Source organism: Bicyclus anynana, chromosome 2, assembly GCF_947172395.1.
Source record: "Bicyclus anynana chromosome 2, ilBicAnyn1.1, whole genome shotgun sequence".
Classification (NCBI taxonomy): domain Eukaryota; kingdom Metazoa; phylum Arthropoda; class Insecta; order Lepidoptera; family Nymphalidae; genus Bicyclus; species Bicyclus anynana.
Window position 1 is genome coordinate 668,311 of NC_069084.1, and position 22,874 is coordinate 691,184.

The 22,874-nt window shown below is 34.5% G+C and overlaps 3 protein-coding genes across 4 annotated transcripts; 2 read left to right on the plus strand and 1 right to left on the minus strand.

Annotated features, from left to right (window-relative positions):
- The first annotated feature begins 1,332 nt into the window (after nucleotides 1-1,332).
- LOC112051997 (neuroserpin-like) lies at nucleotides 1,333-2,629 on the plus strand. The gene has a single exon (XM_024090876.2). It carries the CDS (start codon nucleotides 1,382-1,384, stop codon nucleotides 2,558-2,560), a length of 1,179 nt encoding a protein of 392 aa, XP_023946644.2. The 5' UTR covers nucleotides 1,333-1,381; the 3' UTR covers nucleotides 2,561-2,629.
- A 160-nt stretch (nucleotides 2,630-2,789) lies between these two features.
- LOC112051996 (serine protease inhibitor 77Ba-like) lies at nucleotides 2,790-4,540 on the plus strand. The gene has a single exon (XM_024090875.2). It carries the CDS (start codon nucleotides 3,020-3,022, stop codon nucleotides 4,223-4,225), a length of 1,206 nt encoding a protein of 401 aa, XP_023946643.2. The 5' UTR covers nucleotides 2,790-3,019; the 3' UTR covers nucleotides 4,226-4,540.
- A 148-nt stretch (nucleotides 4,541-4,688) lies between these two features.
- On the minus strand, nucleotides 4,689-22,651 carry LOC112051995 (uncharacterized). Of its 2 annotated transcripts, XM_052888057.1 has the most exons (15): nucleotides 22,251-22,651; nucleotides 18,370-18,546; nucleotides 16,495-16,639; nucleotides 16,068-16,155; nucleotides 13,666-13,847; nucleotides 12,967-13,157; nucleotides 12,318-12,430; nucleotides 12,039-12,204; nucleotides 11,193-11,452; nucleotides 9,332-9,463; nucleotides 9,148-9,247; nucleotides 8,835-8,953; nucleotides 7,954-8,183; nucleotides 7,306-7,489; nucleotides 4,689-6,814 (listed from the first exon to the last, which is right to left on the minus strand). In XM_052888057.1, exons 2-15 carry the CDS (start codon nucleotides 18,398-18,400, stop codon nucleotides 6,668-6,670), a joined length of 2,088 nt encoding a protein of 695 aa, XP_052744017.1. In that variant the 5' UTR covers nucleotides 18,401-18,546; nucleotides 22,251-22,651; the 3' UTR covers nucleotides 4,689-6,667. The 2 variants fall into 2 exon arrangements, with proteins under 2 accessions (XP_052744017.1, XP_023946641.2); XM_024090873.2 differs by lacking the exons at nucleotides 16,495-16,639; nucleotides 18,370-18,546; nucleotides 22,251-22,651 and having other exon boundaries at nucleotides 15,866-16,155.
- Between the last annotated feature and the right edge of the window lie 223 nt (nucleotides 22,652-22,874).

Here is a 22,874-nt window from a genome sequence, read left to right on the forward strand (position 1 = left end):
CGTCGTAGAATTCGTCCGAATCGATGTTCATTGATAAAGTGCCCAAAAGGCTGGCTGGTAGATAGGTTTCGGGGGTCGAGACCCTCAATTGTCCAAGTATTAAACGCAACTTTTTTTCTACGGAATACGGGTAGGTACGTTTTTACGGGTAGGAGTCGGTTGTATTTTTTTATAAAAATTTATTATTTTTCCATTGTTTGTGTAAAATTGCATCTCAAACAAATACATCAGCATGAGTAGTAGGTAATGGTTGTCATATGTATAGCTTCAAGTTAATGAACGATTATTTTTGTACAAACTGAACATTTTGGCAATATTGAACCTTATGAAGAAATTAAAAAAAGTAGGTACTGCAAACCGATGATAAGTTCCCTTAACTGTCCTTCGTCTTCATCACTAGACCTCTAATGACAGTCACAAGCCATCTAGGTACAAAATTCTCTGCAAAACAAATTAATAAAGCCCAAACACAAGGTAGCTACCGTAATCCGCTAAAAAGCTCACTTAATTGACTTTGGTCTTCATTATCAGACCCATAATGACAAAACCCATCTAGGTAGAAAGTTCTCAGCAATGCGAATTAATCAAGACCAAACACAAGATAGTTACTGTAAACCGTTCGGATTCCCTTAATTGTCTTTGGTCTTCATCACCAGACCCCTAATCACAGTCATAACCTATCTATGTGGAAAGTTCTCATTAATAAAAAATAATCAAGCCCAAACACAAGATAACTGTTGTAAATCGTTGAGGAGTTTACTCGTCTGTATTATGGCTCCATCATCAGATCGATACCAAACCTCCATGAAATTGTAGTATTTTAAAGTACTAAATGGAAAAATTTACGACGTGAGTATATTAAAGTGGGCGGATAATTATGCCTCTGAGTATATTAGTAAAAACGCTTTATACTCAGACGGAATGGTCAGGCTAACGCACGTTCTCAAACTAAATAATTAATAAACTGGACAAGACGTCATGTAGCATTTTAACTATGTACCTATGTATACAGGGCAAAAAGAGCAAATCAGCAGGTTTGTATGTGCCAAATAATCACAATTGGCGATGTTATTTGTAATGTTATAACCAGAATTAAGTGACTCTTGTTCTGTGTCTGCCTAAAGAACTTACTCATACCAATTTAGAATTAGACGTATTCCTTTTAATTTCCTGTTAAGTTACAAAATTTGTTTTCGGGAAAATTCACTGAATTGATTTCTCTACAATTATCCAATTATCCTCATCACATAGGGAAATATAATTACCATAGCTCGTTTCCTAAATCTATTTAAATACAGGTCACAACCCAAGTTACAATTAATATCTAACAAACCTTCAATAAGTTAGGTTCATTTTTGGGTTAAAAAAAACATAGCATAAAATGATTTTGAAGACTATTTCATTAGTATTTCTACTCACACTAGTTCAAGGGAGCAAATATAATTGCAACCCTGATAATGTTGTAGAATACTTCAAACGTTCTACGTATGACTTTGCCGTCCGTATTCTGGATAGAGTGGGTCAACAGACTGACTTTGACTTTGTGTTCTCACCACTGTCTACTTGGCTGCAACTGATGACTCTGGCAGAAGGAGCAACAGGAGATACATTAAAAGAAATACGCGAGGTAACAGGAGTTCATCCCTTAGAATGTTTCAGGCGAAAGTTCAAGGAAATTCTCAATACGATGGAATATGAACTGAGGCCCGTGATGAATCGATCGAGCGTTATAGCTATTGACAAGTTGTTGGGCGTTAAAGACTCATTTGTGAAAAAAGTGAAGACAGCAAATACAGATAAGATTGTTTTGTTAAATTTCCATGATCAAAAAGAAATTTCATCGCAAATAAATAAAATTGGAAATCCGTTTGACGCTAATGATTTTGAATTAACGGATTTTTTGATGACGAGCACGGCATACTTAAAAAGTTACTGGTGCAAACCTTTCAATCCTGTGTATACTATGACAGAAATGTTTTATTCGGAAGAAAATGTACCAATTGGGCAAGTAAGATTGATGCACCAGGAAGAGTACTTTAATTTAACAGAATTGCCCAGTATTACTGCTAAAGTGTTAGAATTGCCTCTTAATTCGAACAACAGACTGTCAATGCTGGTTTTTATACCTACCAATATTACTGTGATGGATTTGTTTTATCAACTAAAATATTTAAGTTTGTCAACTATTTTCAATCGTTATGAAGCGGAGGGGACGAAATTGGTGAAAGTAAAATTGCCGAGGTTTAAAATAACGACAGAGTTACTGAATTTAGCAGAACTTGTAAACGACATGGATGTGAATCGCATATTTTACCCGGAGGTGGCTGAATTTGGTGGTATATCTGATTACCCGATGTACGTGTCTTTGATGAGCCAAATAGCTGATATAGAAGTTACAGAAACTGGCGTACAAGCTAGTGATATTGCTGAAAGTTTAATACGTGAGCCTGCAAACAGTATAACATTTAGTGCAGACAGGCCTTTCGCATACATCATAGTTGATCGACCAACTGAAACTATACTTTTTGGTGGAATATATGGTAACCCTTCTATTTATTAAATGTTTATTCAAAAAATAAATTGTATTTATTAAATGATATTGTTGTTTATTCAAATAATAAATGTTATTACTTAAGCAAACTTGTACTACAATTTCATATAGATATCTATCTACCTATACGTATACATATAGGAGCACGTTAATTAACATATGGGACGTACATTATATGAGAATCAGCATTTCCTTGAAACACTTAATTTCCTGTTGATCGCGTAACCAAGTTGTAACTATTTTGCCCCAGAAACACTCACAAACATTGGAATCATCTAGAATTATTATCCTCGAATACGGCCGTCAAATATGTGACCCAAGTTTATCACTTCAGTGTTGTTTATAAATAATGATTATGCTACAACTTTAAATTAAATCATCACAAGACACCATTGAGCTAATACAGTGTCTAATAGCGAATGTAAATATCAAGTATACAAGCTTTTTATTCGGGGTTAAAAAAATAAAATGATTTTGAATATTGTTTTCATCGCATTCCTATCCACAGTAGTGCACGGTATAAATTTTAACTGCAACCACGAAAATGCTGTAGCTTCATTCAAACGACCTACGTATGACTTTTCGGTGCGTTTTTTGGATCGGGTGGCTCAACAAACTAACTACCACTTTGTGTTCTCTCCACTTTCTACTTGGCTTCAACTGATGTCTTTGGCAGAAGGAGCGAGAGGACCGACTCAAACTGAAATTTGGAAGGTAACAAGGCATCATCGCATGAAATGTTTCAGGCGTAAGTTTAGGGAAATTCTCAATTCAATGGACGATGAATTGAGTTTCATGACTAAAAGGACTAATGTTATCGTTATCAACAAATTGTTAGACGTGAAAGAATCATTTGAAGAGGAAGTTAAGAAAACAAATACAACCAAGTTATTTTCATTAAATTTCAATGATCCCGCGCAAGCTGTTGCGAAGTTAAATAAAGCCATTGATATGGATCTGAACGACGTTGGAAGTCAATTTGATGTTAATGATTTTAATTTAACGGTGTTACTGATGACCGACACTGCTTACTTTAAAAGTGATTGGTGGAAGCCTTTTAACCCTGTGTATACATCAACAGAAACATTTTACTCAGAAGAGAACATAGTCATTGGAAAAGTGAGGATGATGCAACATGAAGAGTACTTCAACTTGACAGAGGTGCCGCTCATTAATGCTAGAGTATTGGAATTGCCTTTTAATAGTAATGGCAGACTGTCGATGCTTGTCTTCCTGCCCACGAGGGGCACTGTGCTGGATTTGTTCTATAACCTAAAAAATATAAGACTAACTACAATATTCAATCTATACAATGCTGAAAGAGAGAAGTTTGTTCGAGTTCAATTACCGAGATTTAAAATATTATCAGAGTTGAGGAACATACCCGAGCTGGTTTATGATATGGGTGTAAAGAGGATTTTTTACCCAGATTTGGCTGACCTTGGTGGTATAACCGACTATCCAGTGTACGCATCTTTAATGACACAGATTGCTGACATCGAAATAACAGAGCAAGGTGCACGACCGAGCATCATACCAGACTCTTTAATCATGAAACCTGAACATGACAGTATAGTTTTTTCCGCAAACCGCCCGTTCGCGTTCCTCATAGTCGACAGATTGACTGAAGCTATACTGTTCGGTGGACTGTATCGTTATCCATCTATTCATTAAATATATTAAGGGCAGAAAAAAATATAAACACGTTTCACTTTAACACTTTATTTATAAACGTTTAATAATGACTAGTATCACATTAACAGCCTCTTACAACGTTGGATAACTCTTTTAATAATATATGAAAATATTTCGACACGGTGATATGTAAATTAATTTCCTTTTCCTAATACCTATGTAATAAAATCATTAAAGTATAGTATTACAATACAAACATTTATATCAACTGAAATTACTATCACCTAGCTTACTTCCAAAATATTGTTTAGCTCTACCTCTAGCGAACTAAATATTAAAGTTCTTAATAATAAAGTTGGTGGTATAATTTAATGACAATGGTCTATCATATGTACCTACATAAACATCACCATCACCATTACCATATTTTGGTTAATTAATGACGCACTTCTATAATGCTCCCTCACGGAAAACTGGGTTTCAGTTAATACGAGTAGGTACCCAAGTAGATATCATTTAATGCGTGCTAACATAAACTTATAAAATACCTATTTTTATTTGATTGTGAATCGAGAATTGTATAACCATGTACCTAATGAACCTTTTTCCTCTAAAGATTTTATAAAAATCCACTAGGCGCAGCGGATATGAATGTGTTAAATTTTCTATTGAAACTATTATCAATTCAAATATTTTTTTTATCATTAACGTTTTTATTCTCCAATTTCATTAGGTAGGTACATCATCTTCTGTAAATTCTATTTTAATTATATACGTTAGATATAATCATAGAATGCATAAGAAATAGACACTAACCGCTGGATTACCGTAACCGACAAAAACAAAATTTTACTAATTTCTACTTTTGGTACTTGAAACTTTACATAGAATCAAGAATTTGATCATCTTGTTACAACAATGTTTCAAGGCATTTATACTTACAATAAAGATGTTACAACCTGTTACACTAAGATTATAAAAATAGTTTTACTAACGATAGACTAAGCAGTTGGTATCGATCCAATTTACCATTCCTCCCCCCAAATCGTTATCTTAAGCAAAGTTGTACTAAAATTGTCATTTACGGTGAAAGTGTCGCTCACTATAACTACGGTCTCATGTCGATTTGTACCTATACGAATTTGTATTTAAAACCTTTTGAGGAAAAGATACGGACCTCTTATCTACTAATACATTATAATAATATCACCTTTAGATATAAATTGTTGTAGTTCGGTGTTTATATTGTTACTCTATATCTATATATACACCGTGTTATATATATAGATAGCCTCCTCTAAATATTTTATAAACAAAGAAAGATTAATTTAAAACAAAACATTTATAGGTACCTAATGGTCTTCCTGAGTACCGTAAGTTGCTCTAAAACAGTTTATAGTTTTTTCAGTTTAAGTTTAATCGATCTAAAATAGAACTATATTCGAAATTGTCTATGTGCCTAAGGAATGTAGGTAACATTAGTAGGTAGAAACTTAACCATTCTCGGATTTGGAACCATTTACTTAACTTATTACCTCTGTTAATATAAAATTGAAATTTCTGAGCCTATTTATCTATCTATATGTATACGAGTAGGTACATCACATTACAGAAATGAGCCATCTACATCTCTTAATTAACGCAAGGACATTTCTAAGAAGTTTATAGCAATAACTCTTAATAATTAGGTACCTATTCAAATTATTATCTGCTGTCGTCTTTCTTGATATTTTAAATTATCTGGAAAATACAATAATAAGGAATTATTGCTCTTTTAGTACCTAACTACAATAAGTAATTAACAGCATCATCATAAGGCACTACGCACTCGTTCAATCTATAGAACTTATACTAAAACTGTAGCAGGTCCAATTCTATGGTTGAAAGTTTGTATGGAAAGTCCATAATTTTTTAAAAAATTGGTATGTGAACAACCAGAATAATATAATAGTATAAAACAAGATTTTTCAAAATTCTACCCCTAAAGGGTTGAACTACCTCTCTCACTACCTCTACCCATAGCTCCACGCGGGCGTCAATATAAAAATTCCTTTGTATTGATTTAACTATTATCTAAAATCTTATATAGAAACTTGGACCCTCGTGTTTGTCGCTATTCGAACATAATCAGTTCTAAAATACTTAGGTAGGTACTTAGCTACTGTCTATGTTATAAAAATAAAATCTCAATATATTTTCGATAAGAAACAAAACTCTCAAAAGAATACAGATACACTATCGAACGATGTCACTTTACACATTCTTTAAAGTGACATCGTTCGATAGTGACTTTTTAAGCTGGTATTTTAAATACATACAGTTGAAATTCGACGACGTGTTACAGGCAAACAGTTCATCGACGAGTGTAAAATAGCGGAATCGCACCCATGCAGTGAAACCTCTTTAGGTTAACCTACCTCTCCCACTTTGGCACATTCAAATACTTGAGTAATACCTAAATATATATTCGGTTCTTCAATGTTATTGAAAAGCAAACAAAAGTATCAAAATCGGCACAGCAATCACACAAGCCAGATACACCGACGTCCGAGGCTCACACTCCGATATTATGACGAACTGCTCGTTCCAGAGAGAATCGTTGTTTCTCAATGGAAGCTCTAAAACAACCTGCAAAAATAATACAATTATTGAATAGAAGAAAGCGTTACATTGCGGAAGGTTAATATAATATGAACAATAAAATAATATTAATTTCACTATTTTCTCCAAAATGTCAACGAATTCGTAAGGCTACGTTACTAGGACTCCATAAAATTACCATATACACATACTTATGTTTTCATCGAAAATCACAATATCTTCAGGAGATAATTTCATTATAAAGCCAAAATTTCCTGAGGATGCTACAATTTAGAGGTTTTTCAGTGCCAATTTTTCAGAAGTCAATTTATTTTTTATGAAAAAAAAACAGTAAAGGTAAAAAATCCCAAGGTAGTACAAAATGGTCTTGCAAAATATCTATATATATAGGTAGCATACGCACAGAATTCTTATAAAGAAATAAGTAAACTAACCAAATGAATCTATTTAGGAATTTCGTTCAATCCTTCTGCAGATTCAATAAAAGTGAATAAAAGTTAAATATGCTATAACTTTACTTTTTGGCTTGAGAAGATATCCAGTGGCAGGTCACACCGTTCGGTGCTATTCCTGCACTCCCTGAGGGTGGTGCGAGCGACGTCGTACTTCGTCTTCTGCAGGTCGAAGCGAGCCCTGATGAAGTTCTTCTGCACTTCGTTTTCGGAGTTGAACACGAAGAAGTAGTAACCGTTAGCTGGCACTCTAGAATTAAAGTACAATCAAATTAATCCATGAAAAGAGTACAGAAAATATGAAAATTAATACATTTTGACCGTGGCAAATTCATCACATGGGGGAATCTTAGTCAATGTTAAAAACCTAGTGAAACCATAATCTATGTTAGGAATGCTTCAGGCATCTTCAGATAGCGGCATTTTTCTATACTTGCCATATTGCTTACTGTCTTTGAAAAATAATACCGAGGAGCCTTAGGATAAACCCGTGAATCTACGAGTATGGCTTAGTACGATACCAAGTTCACTATTATCGGCAACGGCACACACGCACACACACTGTGAAACACCATCAACATTTTGACACCAACAACCGAGAATTTTTACTAGAATTTATTGGAAGAAAGAAAAGCTAACCATTGGACCAATGAGGCAGTTACTAGTGTCTAAGTTGTCAGCGGACAGTAATTAAGGATTTTATATCAAACTAACCTATAAGTCAAAGCGTTAGCTCTTGCTGCTGTATGGCTCTGGGATTCAGTCGCGTCAGGTCGGCACGAGGAGTGAGGAGTGAGGGGAAGGTTGAGTATGAGACCGGCACACTCGAGCAATGCTTCCTCGCTACTTGAGAACGACGACCAGAACTCCGAGTTGGACATGTCAAATGCTGTTGTTTCGTTGATCTGGTTATGATGCTCCGCAAATCCGTCTGGTTCCAGACCCTGAAATTAAGACAAGACAAATAAAATGTTAAACATGTACAAGGAAAACCTTTCTTTTTTGTTCGACGCTTTGAAATGCTTTTATGCATCCCGACCGTAAAGTGACAGGAAGAACTGGCATTCTACGGTCGGGTATGTGGGACTCGCTGACATCAGAATACCCATTAAAACCCAGCGGAGCCACCAGAGTCCTATTAGAATGAAATAAATTCGCGTAAGCAGGCAGTTTCTCATGTCGACGCTCTCATCGTTGCACTCAGTGGTGTAAATAAAAGCGGGAGGAGGTGCGCACATCGAAGCCTTATACCACGTAGGGCTTTCGAATCCTATTTTTCATGGCTTACTTCTCTTCCTTTCTTCCCCTACAGGGGAATTGAAGCGTTGATCCACCCCCCTACTCCAATACTAGTTGACGAATATCACCAACAACTAACGACAGTGATCAGGAACAACCACTGGACGTGCTCTCCAAGGCACGGTAGCGGGACATCACTAACTTTGACTTGCCTTGGGATCAAAGTTGGTAATGTGACGTTGATACTTATGCTAATTAGGTTAGGTTGTTAGGTCCATCGCTCGATTATAAAAGTTAAGTACTTTAAAATTACAGTTAAGCGGTTTACAAAATAGGTATTATTATCATTAACTTACCTCTTCAGCAGCTAAGTCCCTGGCTTCATCATCCTCATTAAATTGTTTTTGAAGTTCAATTTGCCCCAGAAGCAGCTCCCGCTTGAGTCGTGCGTCTTCCCTGGCCTGACGACGTTTTTCTAAAAAAGAAACGAGAAAACTATGACAATGGAATGCTAACATATTCGTCATATTTGTCGAGAATAATGTGCGAGCAGCACCAAAAAGCAGCAACAACTGCTACAAAATCAGTCATTAAAATAAATAGCGTTTTTATGGATCCGAACGCATCCACGTAATTGGAACCCTTTTTAATATGAAAGTTATAACTTACCCTGTCTCTGTGTTCTAGTCTTTTCTTCATCTATGGCTTCCACAAGTACATTTCGCAAATGATCCAAGTTTTCTTCACTCTTTGTTGTTTCATCTATGGACTGGAAATAAGTTTAACACACATTTAAAGTTCCGTCAACTGCCCTTCAAGTATTGTTTGGTACGTTTTGTAGAACAACGCTTACCTTATCATGATAAGTCAATTCCATAGTCTCGTGAAGCCGTGCCAGCACGCGTTTACCTCTATCTCCCAAACCTTGCAATTGTTTCAACACGTCATTGAAGACTTCTTTGGAATCTATTTCTTCCTTGCGGTTCTGCAAAGAATTGGTTAAAAGAAATATTAAATTGCAATTTGATCTACTCGTATTACTCTTGGGGGTGCTTAATGGTTTTTAATAATGCAGTAAGAGTCACGGGTAAAAGTTGATAAAGCCTATCAATATTTAGTATATTTACTAATCTTTAATTGGTTTGCGTAGATATATCTTATTATCATAATATGTCATTATCATGGTGTGATATGATAAATGTAATCCATGGATCTCACTTATCAGCTAGGTAAAAAATAGTCACGTCCGTAGTCAGGGCGGTTGTTACCATGTCACTTCATACTCTGATATTATGTGTGTCAGTGGGTATTGTAATTATCATTTTGATTTGCTATTACGTTCTTTAATGGACAGTAAAAGTAAGATTGTTCAAAATATCTTCATAAGGAAGAACGTTGAACAAAATAATAAATGTCCCATTAACTTGCGAATTTTTGTTGAACAAAAACTACTATTAAGTGGTAATGGATAGTATAAAGATACAGGTTACAGAATATTAGTAGCTTAGCATCCCTGCAATAGCTCGTCCTCCTGAATTTGATTTTATTGTCAAATATACGTTTAATTCCAGCGTAGCCAACATTGCTACAATAAAGTTGATCTTGAACTCATAATCTTTCAAAATAAGAATACCTATCGATTATAAAATAGATTAAAAAGTATTCTATAGTATTTTTATTGTAGTCTGATAAAGATTATTTGGTTATTTATGTAATAGTCGATAGGTAGGCACTACAGAAAAAGTAAAAATACATTTTATATTATATGTTGGTCATTATTATAATCAATAAAATAAATAAAACTCCCGTGTGTAATTTTAAACTCAGAGCTTTCACACAATTAATAAATAAAAGTAGGTATATACTTATTTCAAAAAATACATTTTTATTATTTTTGCCTGTCTGCCCGGAACAAACATTCTGGCTAATCTCTGAAACGGCTGAACTAATTTTGATGGAACATACACGACAGAGCTGAGTATATTAGGCTATATTATATTAGGTTTATTTTGGAAAAATATAGGGCGGGGAACCCCGGAAAACAAAATTAAAACCAAAAAATAGTGGTAAACAATATTCACAAGGGATCGGGAAATTATGAGGGGTCCTCTAGTAGATTTTAAATATGTAAGACTATAATCATACCCTAATTATACTCATAACTTTCAAATAATAATACTTATATAATACGTGCATAAAAAGATAACAATGTCCAGTATCTCTGGACAATTTATTTTGGGTTATGGGTTACGAACACTTGGTGATAAGTAAATACTTCGGATAAAATATTTTTTAATAATAAAAAAAAATGTATAAGTATTTTGTTTAATATTGTCCAAGACTAGCAACCCGAAAGGAGCGTGGAGGATTTAATCTCCACATCTATTGATTATTTTTTAAAAATAAATTGTATGGTTTTATGAAACCATGATGCAAGTGGAACTATCATGGGCGCCACTATATTAGTCTTGGCTGTTATTTCGAGTACCTTTCACTTTACCCCTGTTACATTAACGAAACATGCATGTTTAACGGATAAAAAAGGTTCACCTTAAAAATTCATTTGTTTTCTTAATTTGATGGATTGAACGATCCACATGGAGTTATTTTATTTTAACTTACAATAAATAACTCCACTCGGATCTTGTTAAAGATAATTATACTAACAATAAAGTTATAAAGCAAATACTTAAAGAGCAAATCTTAAGGCTTACCTGATCCTTATCCGTCGTGTTAAGATTTGCGTCAACATTGTTCTTAATCCCATTTTCCATTATCATATTATCGTGTGTTTTATGATTGGGTTTAGAAGTGATTACATTATCTTCACCATCGTGATCTGGGTCCTTAAGATTATTCGTGTTTGTTTCGTTATTTGTTATATTAACGGATACAACATTTGCTGGTGCTGCATTTTCTTCCTCTGTTTTATTAGTTCTGCTTGCATCTTTCTCGTTGTTAACTGAGTCTATATCTGGAAAAAGAAATAATAAAAAAGATATTAATAAATTAAATTTCAAATATGTATTTTAAATGGTACTTATTATTTGCATAATATTTAATTTAAATAATTCATAATTTGAGTTATATTTTTGTAAAATGATGATGAGGTCGATTCGATCGATTTTCATCATTTTCATCGATTTTCACGCGGATGAAGTTGCTGTCGTCCGCTTGTAAGCAATAAAATAAAGCTCGATGAACCTGTCTAAGCGCATCGTAATGTGGTGGTCTTGCTGTTGACAGTGTCAATATTAACATGACCGACGTAAATAAACATAATGTTTATGGAAATTTCCAAGAGTTATACATTATAATAATTTTCAAATTGTTTTGTAAGTTTACGATCTTGTAGATCCTTTGTAAAAATCGTATCAAAGCAATAGGCTACACAGTTTTTTGTTTTGATTCACCGCGAATTTGACTTAAAAAGTCTATAAAATTTAGAAAATTCATCACGTCTTTAAAAAGAGCAACTGTTGAGTTTCTTGCCGATTCTTCTCAGCAGAATCTGCCTTCTATTTGGAATAAATAAATTGAAACTTTAAACATGCATTCACCCTTGAATGTCAGCCATCTTCTTTCATCTCTGTCTACGTTAGTGTCTCGATGTCTGTGAAGCGTCGGCAGAGACATCAGGTGCGACGGTGGGTGGTACGATTTTGCAGATTCAGTCTTAGCTGCTTGTTTTAGAGCGTGCAACCTTTCCAAAATTTGCCGAAGTTCCTGCAAGAATAAACGAAAATAGAATTTTCCAAATATTTTTTTGTGTAGTTCTCATGCATCTAAAAATAGAAGTTCTTTCGAGCGTTAAAAAAATAAACAATTTTAGATTTTACCTTTGGGTCATGATCGGTTACATCATTGGTCGGTACATTGTCGGAGGACGTCACATTCGCTGTTTGGTTTGGGTCGTGGAAGGATACACCTGGCTTATGTCTCTTCATTGTACCTGGAAAATAATGCCCGATACATATTATATCACGAAAGTGTTTTGTGACGTCTTGCAATATTTAAGTGTCTAGCGTGTTGTCTATATGCAATTAGTACTAAGTTTTATCAGAATATAATTAGACTTGTGGAACTACTCGAAGATAAGGTCTTCACGTGATCAATGTGTATGCTTTGACATGTACACAATACAGTCAATAAATTACTTCATAGTTCGATTTAATACTTCTTGGCGAAATATTGATATCAGTATGATGTCCTTCTTTTCATGAGTGCTTTTCCATCACAGAGTGCATGGACATTTAATTTATCAGAAGTGAAAAGGAAATAATATTACATATTAATGCTATTCCACTTCTGATGAATAATCTCCAAAAGTGAAAAAGCATATACTGAAGGCATCGTAAATCGTAGCAAGCACACCCACTCTGCCAAAAGCGCAGAAGTGATGTGGGGAATTGTTTTGCTTGACTTACAAACGAACCATGACTACGGAAATGATTTTATTTAGTGGTGATACTTGTAAGTGTTTATTACCAGGGTCGTTAGCCTTCCCATCTTCTTTATTTAGTTTATTGATTTTGTCCAGTAACGTGGTGTTGTTCATCAACCCGCGTTTGTACGTCTCCATCAGTTCGTCTAGCTCTTCAGAGGAGTCGTCTCCGATGTACGCGCACTCTTGGAGGTGCTTATATCCTTTGATCATGATTAAGGATGCCCCAGGCCAGCTGAAAGGAATAAGTGATATTTAATTTTAAAGAATTGGACTGTTGTGTTGAAGAAAAATGTCTGATTTTAAAGAATAGGACTGTAATGTTGGACTTATGTATGTTGAGGATATTTAATGTTGTGAGTTACAGTGATACAGCTATGCGGTTCTCTAGATGTTGGGTAGACCAGTAGACTCAGATAGAACGAGACAACAAACAAGAGAGATACAGTTTTCAGAAGATCTAAGTTTAGTAACGAATTTAGATTGATCGGGCGATAATGGATTATATTGCCTCTTGCAAATGTTGTAAGTACAGAGACAAATAATCATAATCAGGTGTCATGAATAAGGTCTGTATTAGTCTGATCATCATCACCATCATCATCACGGTCTTGATCCGCCTCCGTCTAGTGGCTCCCTTACACAGTTCGATATCATTGGTCCAAATGGGGAGTTGACTAATACTGCACTGTGACATATAAATGTATTCTGTGGTCCATAGTAACCCATAGTAAAATGAATACCTGACACATGCTGACACAGTCACAGTAGAGCCCTGCAGCAGGTAGAACCCCCAGTACTCCTTCATGTCGTCTTCGAGCTCAAGTTCCCTGGTCATAGAGACAGGCACCAGTTCATCGGTTAGCTCTGGGGGTCCTGGCACCACGAACGCGTTGAACGTTGCGTTCGATTTGACCACTTGCGTCTGTAAAAACAGAACAATAGGCTACGAGTATTATTATTGTTTTAATTATTACAAGATAGTTTTATCAAAATATGAAAGATCATATAAATATAACCTTTCAAAACTAGCTTGGTATCATAGATTGAATGACCCCTAACCTTTATTATAATATAAGTCAATGATAATACAGAAGGATTTGTAGAACATATTACTTACATATGCTATTGAGACTACATGTCAGTGTTGATTCAGCTGACCTATTCACTAATTTGGTCTTTATTCACAACCTATTATAATAAACATCAATGTGTTAGATCCACGCAGCGTTGTAGTAGGCACCGGATAACGTTGGTTACATAGAATCTCAATTTCTAATAATGTGTCAACTAAACTAAAATACGTCAAAGTTAGTGAATTATGTGTATGTGTATTACCAGCATTAGTCTGTCATTGATTAGTCATTTATGTCAAAATTATGATCTCGAGATTCATTCTTTGATTAGTATCATGAAGAGAATTTTCATTAAAATTGACAAAACTAAAGTTGAAGTAAAAATCATGAAAAATCTCTCATAGTTAATAATGAAGACTTTAAATTAAAAAATATAAAAAAATATCATTCTCCTCATAATTTCAAAATTACAAAGGCTTATCCAATTTTCATCATACAATCATACGTAGCTACATCCTTTCGTTTAAACTATCTTTCCATTTAAAATAAATAGGTAATTAAACAGCATCCAAATAGATGCATTTGTGAGTAGCGATAATACAGACAGTCACACAGATGCACATACAGGATGTTTTATATTTTAGTGTCGGAAGTTAAAAAGTCAAAGATCATGAACATACACGTGTTTGTTCTTTGTATTCGAATAATACTCTGTGTTTGAGATTCTGTGTCCGCGTTATCGAGACTAGCTGATACACGCTATCGGTCAACTGAATGTCTGTGTGTACATTGCCGGGTACACATAGCTTCTCTTTAAGTGATACACTTCAGAAATACTTGATAGCAAACGTTGAGGCAAGCGTATGTAGAAAATAGAAAAAGGAAAACAAAATAATTTATTCATATTGTTGCAAATTAAAGATTCTATCTATCAGTAAGACTGTAGTAGAGCATTTAAAAGCACAAGCTGTTCATAGTAAACATTTACAATACACAACGCTGAAATTTCAGCTAAGTACACAACAAACTGACATTGCGTACAACGAAACGGCGTTATAGATTGTGATGTTCTTACCAACACAACCAAAATATCGGAAACTAAATAATTCACGTATTTACGAGTACATAGGTACACATAACAAAAACATATAAATGAGAATGAAAATATCTTCCATTTGAAGTAGTTTAAAAATAAAATTATCATAGTTAGTATCGTCAATCAATTTTGACCCTCAGCAAGATACGTATGTGTAGGTTCTCTCGTAGGAGAAAAATGCGAGCGTAAAAAAGATCTCCACATTGTTCCGAGGCGGATTGACAGGCTAAGGGTGACATTTAAGTACATACTTCTAATCAAAAAAATCGAACCAGTCCGCCTGAACAGTACTTGAGGACGTTTCGATTTTTTTGATGAGAAGTATATTTACAAAAAAGCCTGACTCCTTTATTAATTGAGGCACTACCTAATAAAACCAATAAGTTATTGCTTCACTCCACAACGAATGGATCGTCAACGCTAGAGCTACTGCACCAAACAAATAGCGCTGGACATGTTTATTTAGTCTAATTACTTCATAGAAATAATTGCTTATTTATGATAAATTATTTAACGTGACTCAATGGTTATAACTGACGAAGATTTATTGGAAACTTTAGTTTTTAGACATTACGCAATTACTACAGAGTTTAGCAAACAAGTCCTCAAGATTAATACATAATATGTAACAAGCAGATAGAGAGTTAAAGAAATCTTCTGTTTTAGTGCAAGTTTAATTTATTTTTACTATACAGAGTTCAGACAGCCACATGTCCGTCATACTCATGGGGTACATTGATTGGATAGATACACAACAGAAAACGGACCTACCTGACACCACGTGGGGGATATCTTGCTGTCTATCAGCCGCATGTCCGTCACACTCATGAGGTACATTGATTGGATAGATACACAACAGAATACGGACCTACCTGACACCACGTGGGGGATATCTTGCTGTCTATCAGCCGCATGTCCGTCACACTCATGGGGTACATTGATTGGATAGATACACAACAGAGTACAGACCTACCTGACACCACGTGGGGGATATCTTGCTGTCTATCAGCCGCATGTCCGTCATACTCATGGGGTACATTTGTCCGGAGAACACGCGGTACCTGACATTAACAACAATCAAGTTAATTATTGTATTTTTAACTATCCACTCGAAGCTTGTATCTAGACTGTTGATAAAAGTACCTACTGCTAACAATGCAGATTATTGTATCACGTAACTGTTAACTGAATAGCCATTTAAATGGACGCCAGTTCTACACTGGCTATTGGATTGATAGTTACTAAAAGATTTATATGGATAAATGCGATGGGTATATTATAAATATGTAGTATTAGAATAATCCACGAAATATGGAAAATAATCTTTGACTGTTGAGAGGGGGGGGGGACATCGGGAGTGTTACGAAAGAATTTGCCAAGCTATACGCCACTGAACTCACCTCATGTAGAGGGGCACAAATATGAAGAGACTGGGCAGCACGATCATGAGCAGCAGCAGACGGCACAGGCGCAGCGGGCCCTTGCAGCACGCGCGCGCCGGCAGCTGGCTCAGCTGGCGGGACGGTCGGGGCCGGGGGGTGCCCGCTGAAGTTAAATAAAAATGTATTTACTCTCATATATTTGTTATAACACTTTCTTTATATTTCATGTTCCTCCGCTAATCAAGAGACTTGATGGATTGACGCTGGTTCCCTGGGAAATGGGGCGGGCCCTAATGTGTTGACACATTAGCACCGTGTCATATCAGAGAGACAAAATCAAGACCGGGAGCCGCAGCAGAAAAAGCTGAAACCGGTAAGTGGCAGAAGTATTCCTCTCTGACTGAGAGTTACATATTAGTACCTTTTGACGTGGAGATCCTTGGGCCATGGAGTCGCAGTGCCAAAAAATTTCACCAAATCATTTTACTGCGGCTAGTTGCCTCGACTGGTGACAGAAGGGCTGGCTCATTTTTTGCGCAAAGGATCAGCCTGGCTGTCCAGCGCGGAAATGCAGCCAGTATTCTTGCCACCATTCCACGTGGGCATGATTTGTATAGTTATTAGGATAAATTAGCTTAAGTTCCTTATTGTATTCTTTCTCTTTCTTTCTAAAGTTTTAACAATGCAAAATAAATGTATAAAAAATCCATGCCTCCCGTTGCGGGGCTTTTAAGTGCCTAAGTAACTAGCAGTCCTCCAGAGCAAGGTTTCTTAAAAGTGGGACACCGGAACCCCTGGGTTCGCCATTCGATAGGGGTTCGCGATAATATTTACGTAATGGTGGCTTGATAATTGATACTGAACTGAACTGATAGAGAATTAAGGTTAAAATTGTCCAAAATTACTCCTAACATTGAATCCATTAATTAATAGGAAACAAGCACACCCATAAAATTAATATTACAAAGATATCTACCTTTTATTCAAATAAAAACCTTATTTTCTGCAACAGTCAAATTATTTTTTTTCTTTGGAGGGAAGAGAGGGGGAAGCCAAAAGTTTGAGAAACCCTGCTCCAGATGGAGGACAATACAAGCCGTTAAACACAACAAAAATTCATGAATAACTAAATGACTAGCGACATTCGTCTATCTGATTAAACGCTGCGATCAGTGTATTTGGCGATTTCATTCAATGTTTAATGAACAAACTAGTCGTCTATTACTTGGTCATTTCAACTCGACGGCTGCGGCCTGCGATATACCAATAGAGATTGCATTCATTATAATCAGGTTAGTGATAACGATCGGGACCGACATCGTTGATACCTGCTACTGTTAGTGTTATCTGTTATGTGTAGATGCTAGGGTTTACTTCGAAGATGGTAACGTATTTTAAAATATCTCGATAATCTAGAATTTCGATTGAAATCGCATATCAGCCACATCCCAAATTACGACCGACACTTCGACCCCAAACATAACATTATATTACTGTATGTGAGATACTCGTTGTAACCTCTATAGTTCTATACTATAGAGTCGCGGTTAAGGGTTTGGACCTAAATCCGAGAAGTCTAGGGTTCGGTCTAGCGTAACTATAGGGTGGCAGGGCCTGCAAAATGCCATCCAACTCCAAGGGTTTAGATCGCGAAAGTATTACGATTTTTCTAGGGCCCCCTTTAAATGAATACGTCACAGGCCTCAGGTGACACGAGTACTCCACTGATTATCTTATCCACTCGTAGTACAATATACTCGTATTCATTTATATGGAGGAAAAGCGGTATTATTAGTCACATTAATAGAACATGGTTAGTATTATAGAGATAGAAATTAAAATTAAAATTTAGAATTTTAAAAGTTTCAAGATTCCAAAATTGTTCTTACTCACATTCTAAAGGCACAAGTTCCAGTGGATCCATCTTTTGTATCTCTTACTCCTCATAGTTTGTTTTCCCGTCGGTATGTCATCGTCATCATCAAGACGATGTTATGTATTCAGCTCATTCCTCTGCTTTAGTCGTGGATCCGCTTCACTCAGTTGTTCTAATGTATTTGGTGATAAAACCTGTTTCACAAGACATGCATATTAATATTTGTTTATATAAATAGAAGTAATATAGACTGTCTCGTTGGTCCAGTTGGTAAGCCTATGCGCCTTCGGCCCACGATATAGGAGGTTCGAGTCTCGAGTCAAGCTCAGAAATACCGAGATTTTCTTTGAAACTTTCAGCAAAAAATCTTAAGTCGGAGTTTTGATTTTGGTGGTTTTACGCTAATGCATTTTAGCTTTTACTTCTCTACAAATCTACCCTCTATCTCCCGTAAATAAACGTATAGTTTGGTACATATTTCCTGATATATTATGATGATTAATATAAACAAGTCTACGATTTAGGTTATCACAGCCCTCAACAAATAAGTGTGTACCTGAGGCACTCAACAATCGACATGAATTGTAAGGTTGAGTAATAAAATATTAAAAGGTGTACCTATTTATCTAAGATATTTCAACTATTTTGCAAAAATATAAGCATTATCATTTGATCAGTTTTGTCTCTAAATCTAAATTATAGTAAAGCTAAATAATAAAACTGGTTTTAATAGATATTTATTTATATTATCATGATTTAGATAATGTTAATTATGTTTATTTTTATTGCTATTTGCGGTTTCTATGTCAATGCTTTCACTGAATTATATATATTTATGGAAGAGAATATACAATCTTTTATTTCTAAGCCGGATAAAGACCTTTAGTTAAGTAAAGGGTTAGGTACTCATATAATTAAAAAATTACTTAGATATCAAATCTCACACTATTCGAACCAGTAACTCTTTTCAATATAGCATAGAATTAATTATGTACAAGAGTATATATTTTTTAATTAAATTCCACCACGATCTATTAATATTTCTCAGCCATTGGTGACTAATATTAAAATAAATAAATAAATCTGTTAATGATTAAAATAAAAATGCGTTTTGAGAAATTTTACAATTTCAACCCAAGGGTTTAAAAAGGGGTTGATTTTTAATGGAAATCCATAACTTTCAAGTTATATTAACGGAAATTGATTGCCAAACCTTAAAATGTATGATGGCAGGTTTTAAGGGTGGATCCTCAATTGTCCAAAAACAGGGGACGAAATTTCTTGCGGACGTAGTCGGGGTCTTCCACTAGTGCAATGTAATTATTATGTAGTCTTTATAGACTATAGTCAACATCTTAGTAGAAAACAAACAAGATTAAATGACATGACGTTATATACAAATTAAAATATTTCTTCAAAATATTTAAAAAATATACATAAGTTAAATACATACATTTTAATATTACTTAAATTTCTTCTCAGTGGATTAATCAGCCTGTCGACCAAAGTATATAAATGTGTATGTTAAACATCATCACATTACATAATATACATAAATACGCAATACACGTGTAGTACATAGTACAAACTTCATGTCTACCAGTGGCTAACATACGCGCAGTTTAAATATGTGTGTGTAAATAATATACTTGAATGAATATTTGATTTAAAAAATGTAAATTGCAATGAGTAAGTTGTCACATTCGCAATACTAATATGAATTTATTTACGTAGTATAGAATCATTTAGTATACATCCATATTACTAAAATAAGAGGCTGCGATAGCCTGACGTACCTATTTACCTATTTTTGTACCTATTTCATTGTGGATGCTGCAAGCAAGGTAAGTACGATAATAGTAAAAGAAGGTGTGACTGATGTGTGTTGTTAATATCAGAAATATATAAAATTGTTGCACACCACTCTAGGTTACAAAAAATAGTAATTCTTTTAAGGCCACGTGAAGCTACTGGCATGTCTCTCAATAAGTTCAAAGTTTTTATTAAACGTAACTTAAAGGAAAGTATTATTATAGTGTTATTGATTATATAAATACTAAAAAAACTTGGTGTTGAATAACACTATAAGATTGTGTATTAAGTTCTAGTACTTATATTATGTTTTCTGTGGTTCTAGATAAAGTTGTAAAATGGTGGTATACAAAAAAATAAATCTTGGCTGAGTTTCTTGTTGTTCTTTTCAGACCAATGCGCGAACCAAAACGTAAATGTTTGATATTTTCAACGGGATATAGTGATGAATCAAAATTATCTCCATTCGACAGATCCTTATTTATGACAACCCTTCATTAGAGACTCTTTAAGTTCTTTATGAAATCTCTAACGGTTATTTCGATGGATTGCCGCAAAATTAAGTGGTAACTGCAGACATAGTTTAATAAATTTACTCTTTCGTTTTCTATTTAAAATAATTGAAGTTTTCTAATAAATTAGAAAAGTAAATTTTTTGAAGTTTTATGATAAAATCAACAGTTTTATGATAAAATTCATAAAACTGTTCTATGAACTTATCATAATCATAGTGAGCAGCTATGGATGTGGTTCACGCACAGGTCGCGTGGTTTGACCAAGTTTTGTTGACGGAGTAACGACCTTTATTATTATCTTGCTCTAGTACGAGTTTGACTAAAAATAATTTCGATTTTAAATGATTACAAGCGAACTCCGTATATGAGAAAATCAATTTAAGCATTCATCTCCTTTTTAACCCCAATACATTTTACATTTTCACCAAAGTTATTGTATCTATTACCGTTTTATATTCATAGTAATTAACTACTTGAAAAATGACAGGCGTCTATAAAGAAAATTAAAGAATGTGATTATGTCACCGCTATATAATCTTATACTAGTAAGGGTGACATAATCAAAATTCTTAAAACGCCAAGCTGTCTTGTAAAATACCAAGTCCGATGACGAGTTGTTTCGTCTATTCCTATAAAAAACCAACTCGACATCGAATTTAGTTTCAAAACAATAACTCGTTCTACACCCGATGAGTAGTAATGTAGTAAACACTCACGAATAAGTAGGTTTTCTTGAAAAGTTAGATCATAAAGTTTTGTGACCTTTGAACTATATGGGCGTATCTACACTCTACCTGTAAGTCTTTCTGTGTGTGTTTACTTTATGAACTCTTTAACTCTATTCTGTGGCTGTTTTGTTATTTGTTGACAATTTCACTTTAATAGGACATTGCGTGACCACCGTAGTTAAATAACTATTTAGAATTTCACTGAACTTTTCAAGATCCTCGTGGAGATTCTTAGTGGTTGTGTTTCCTCGCATGAACTTTACGACTCGTAACTTTAGATTGACTTTTAGGTTTAACAACGTACATATATTAATACGTATGTAAAATTATAGATAAATTTATTTGTATTTTTAATTTTATTTAATTGACCACATTTTCGTACTATCTGTTAACATTTTTGAGACAGCCTATTTTCCTAGTCCTTATTCAATTTCAATTAATTTACGTAAGTAAATTAATTGAAATTGAATTCATATTTAAAAGCAATTAATAGGTATTATTATTTATTATTAATGTTAGTCAGGATTTGGAGTATGTGTGACTTTTTTCAAATTTTAATGAAAAAAATTGCACCCTCTCCGGAATATGTGTGTAAGAACTCTAACTTTACAACTGCGAACATCTACTGAAAACTTGAAACAAAAAGTTCAATGCTTCATAATTCAACCTTAGGGATTGGAACCTGAATTCATGATCGGGAGTCATCAGGCTTACCACTGGGGCAACAGTGGCAAAGTACTACTGTACAAGTACAGACAGCAAAAAACAAAACAAAACAATAACAATATGAGTATAGAGTAAGTTTAGTGATGTTCTGACTTCTGGTTTACCTATCAAACATACCTAATTATTTTTCCTACAGCTGAAAGTTACACGTGCTGTTACAATCGCAGTTTATCGACCGCCGTGAGCTCTAAAATAAATATTCAGTAGATACACTAGTTAATGCTATTCACTAAAGATAATGTACATCAACAAATACCTATTACACATGCAAAACTAAATTTCAACAAAATATTTTATCACCAACAATTTGAATTTGGCGATAATGTTTTTATATCTATCGTAAATGAATACGATTCTGGCACACACTTAGCACTGCACGGTGTATAATTTTATTATAATAGATGCAATATCTGATAATAAGTATTTATGAATGTATTAACAATTTATTATCGAGATTGAATACGAAGTATCTGCGGAACACGCGACGCGTGTATATAATCGGGCGGTAATATCGCGACTGACTTTATTCTTTATCTATCTTGCCGACTCATTTAAATTTATCTCGGAGAACAACACAAATAGCTGGGCGATTTTCTATTGTGCGTATCTAACCCGCGAAGATTTTTGTTGGAAAGTACTTAAATATATCAAGCTCTTTTGTTTGGTTCATGATTCGGAATTCCTTGTTATTGTTGGAATCTGTTATTTTTTTCATTTATTTAGAGTTCATAAAATTCGTTT

Coding starts and splice junctions, on each gene's coding strand:
- LOC112051997 (XM_024090876.2), top strand. CDS start 1,382: ATGATTTTGAAGACTATTTCATTAGTATTTCTACTCACACTAGTTCAA.
- LOC112051996 (XM_024090875.2), top strand. CDS start 3,020: ATGATTTTGAATATTGTTTTCATCGCATTCCTATCCACAGTAGTGCAC.
- LOC112051995 (XM_052888057.1), bottom strand. CDS start 18,400: ATGGATCCACTGGAACTTGTGCCTTTAGAAT. Junction 16,156..16,494: donor TTTGTGCCCCTCTACATGAG/GTGAGTTCAGTG, acceptor TGTTAATGTCAG/GTACCGCGTGTTCTCCGGAC. Junction 8,184..8,834: donor GGGACTTAGCTGCTGAAGAG/GTAAGTTAATGA, acceptor TCTTAATTTCAG/GGTCTGGAACCAGACGGATT.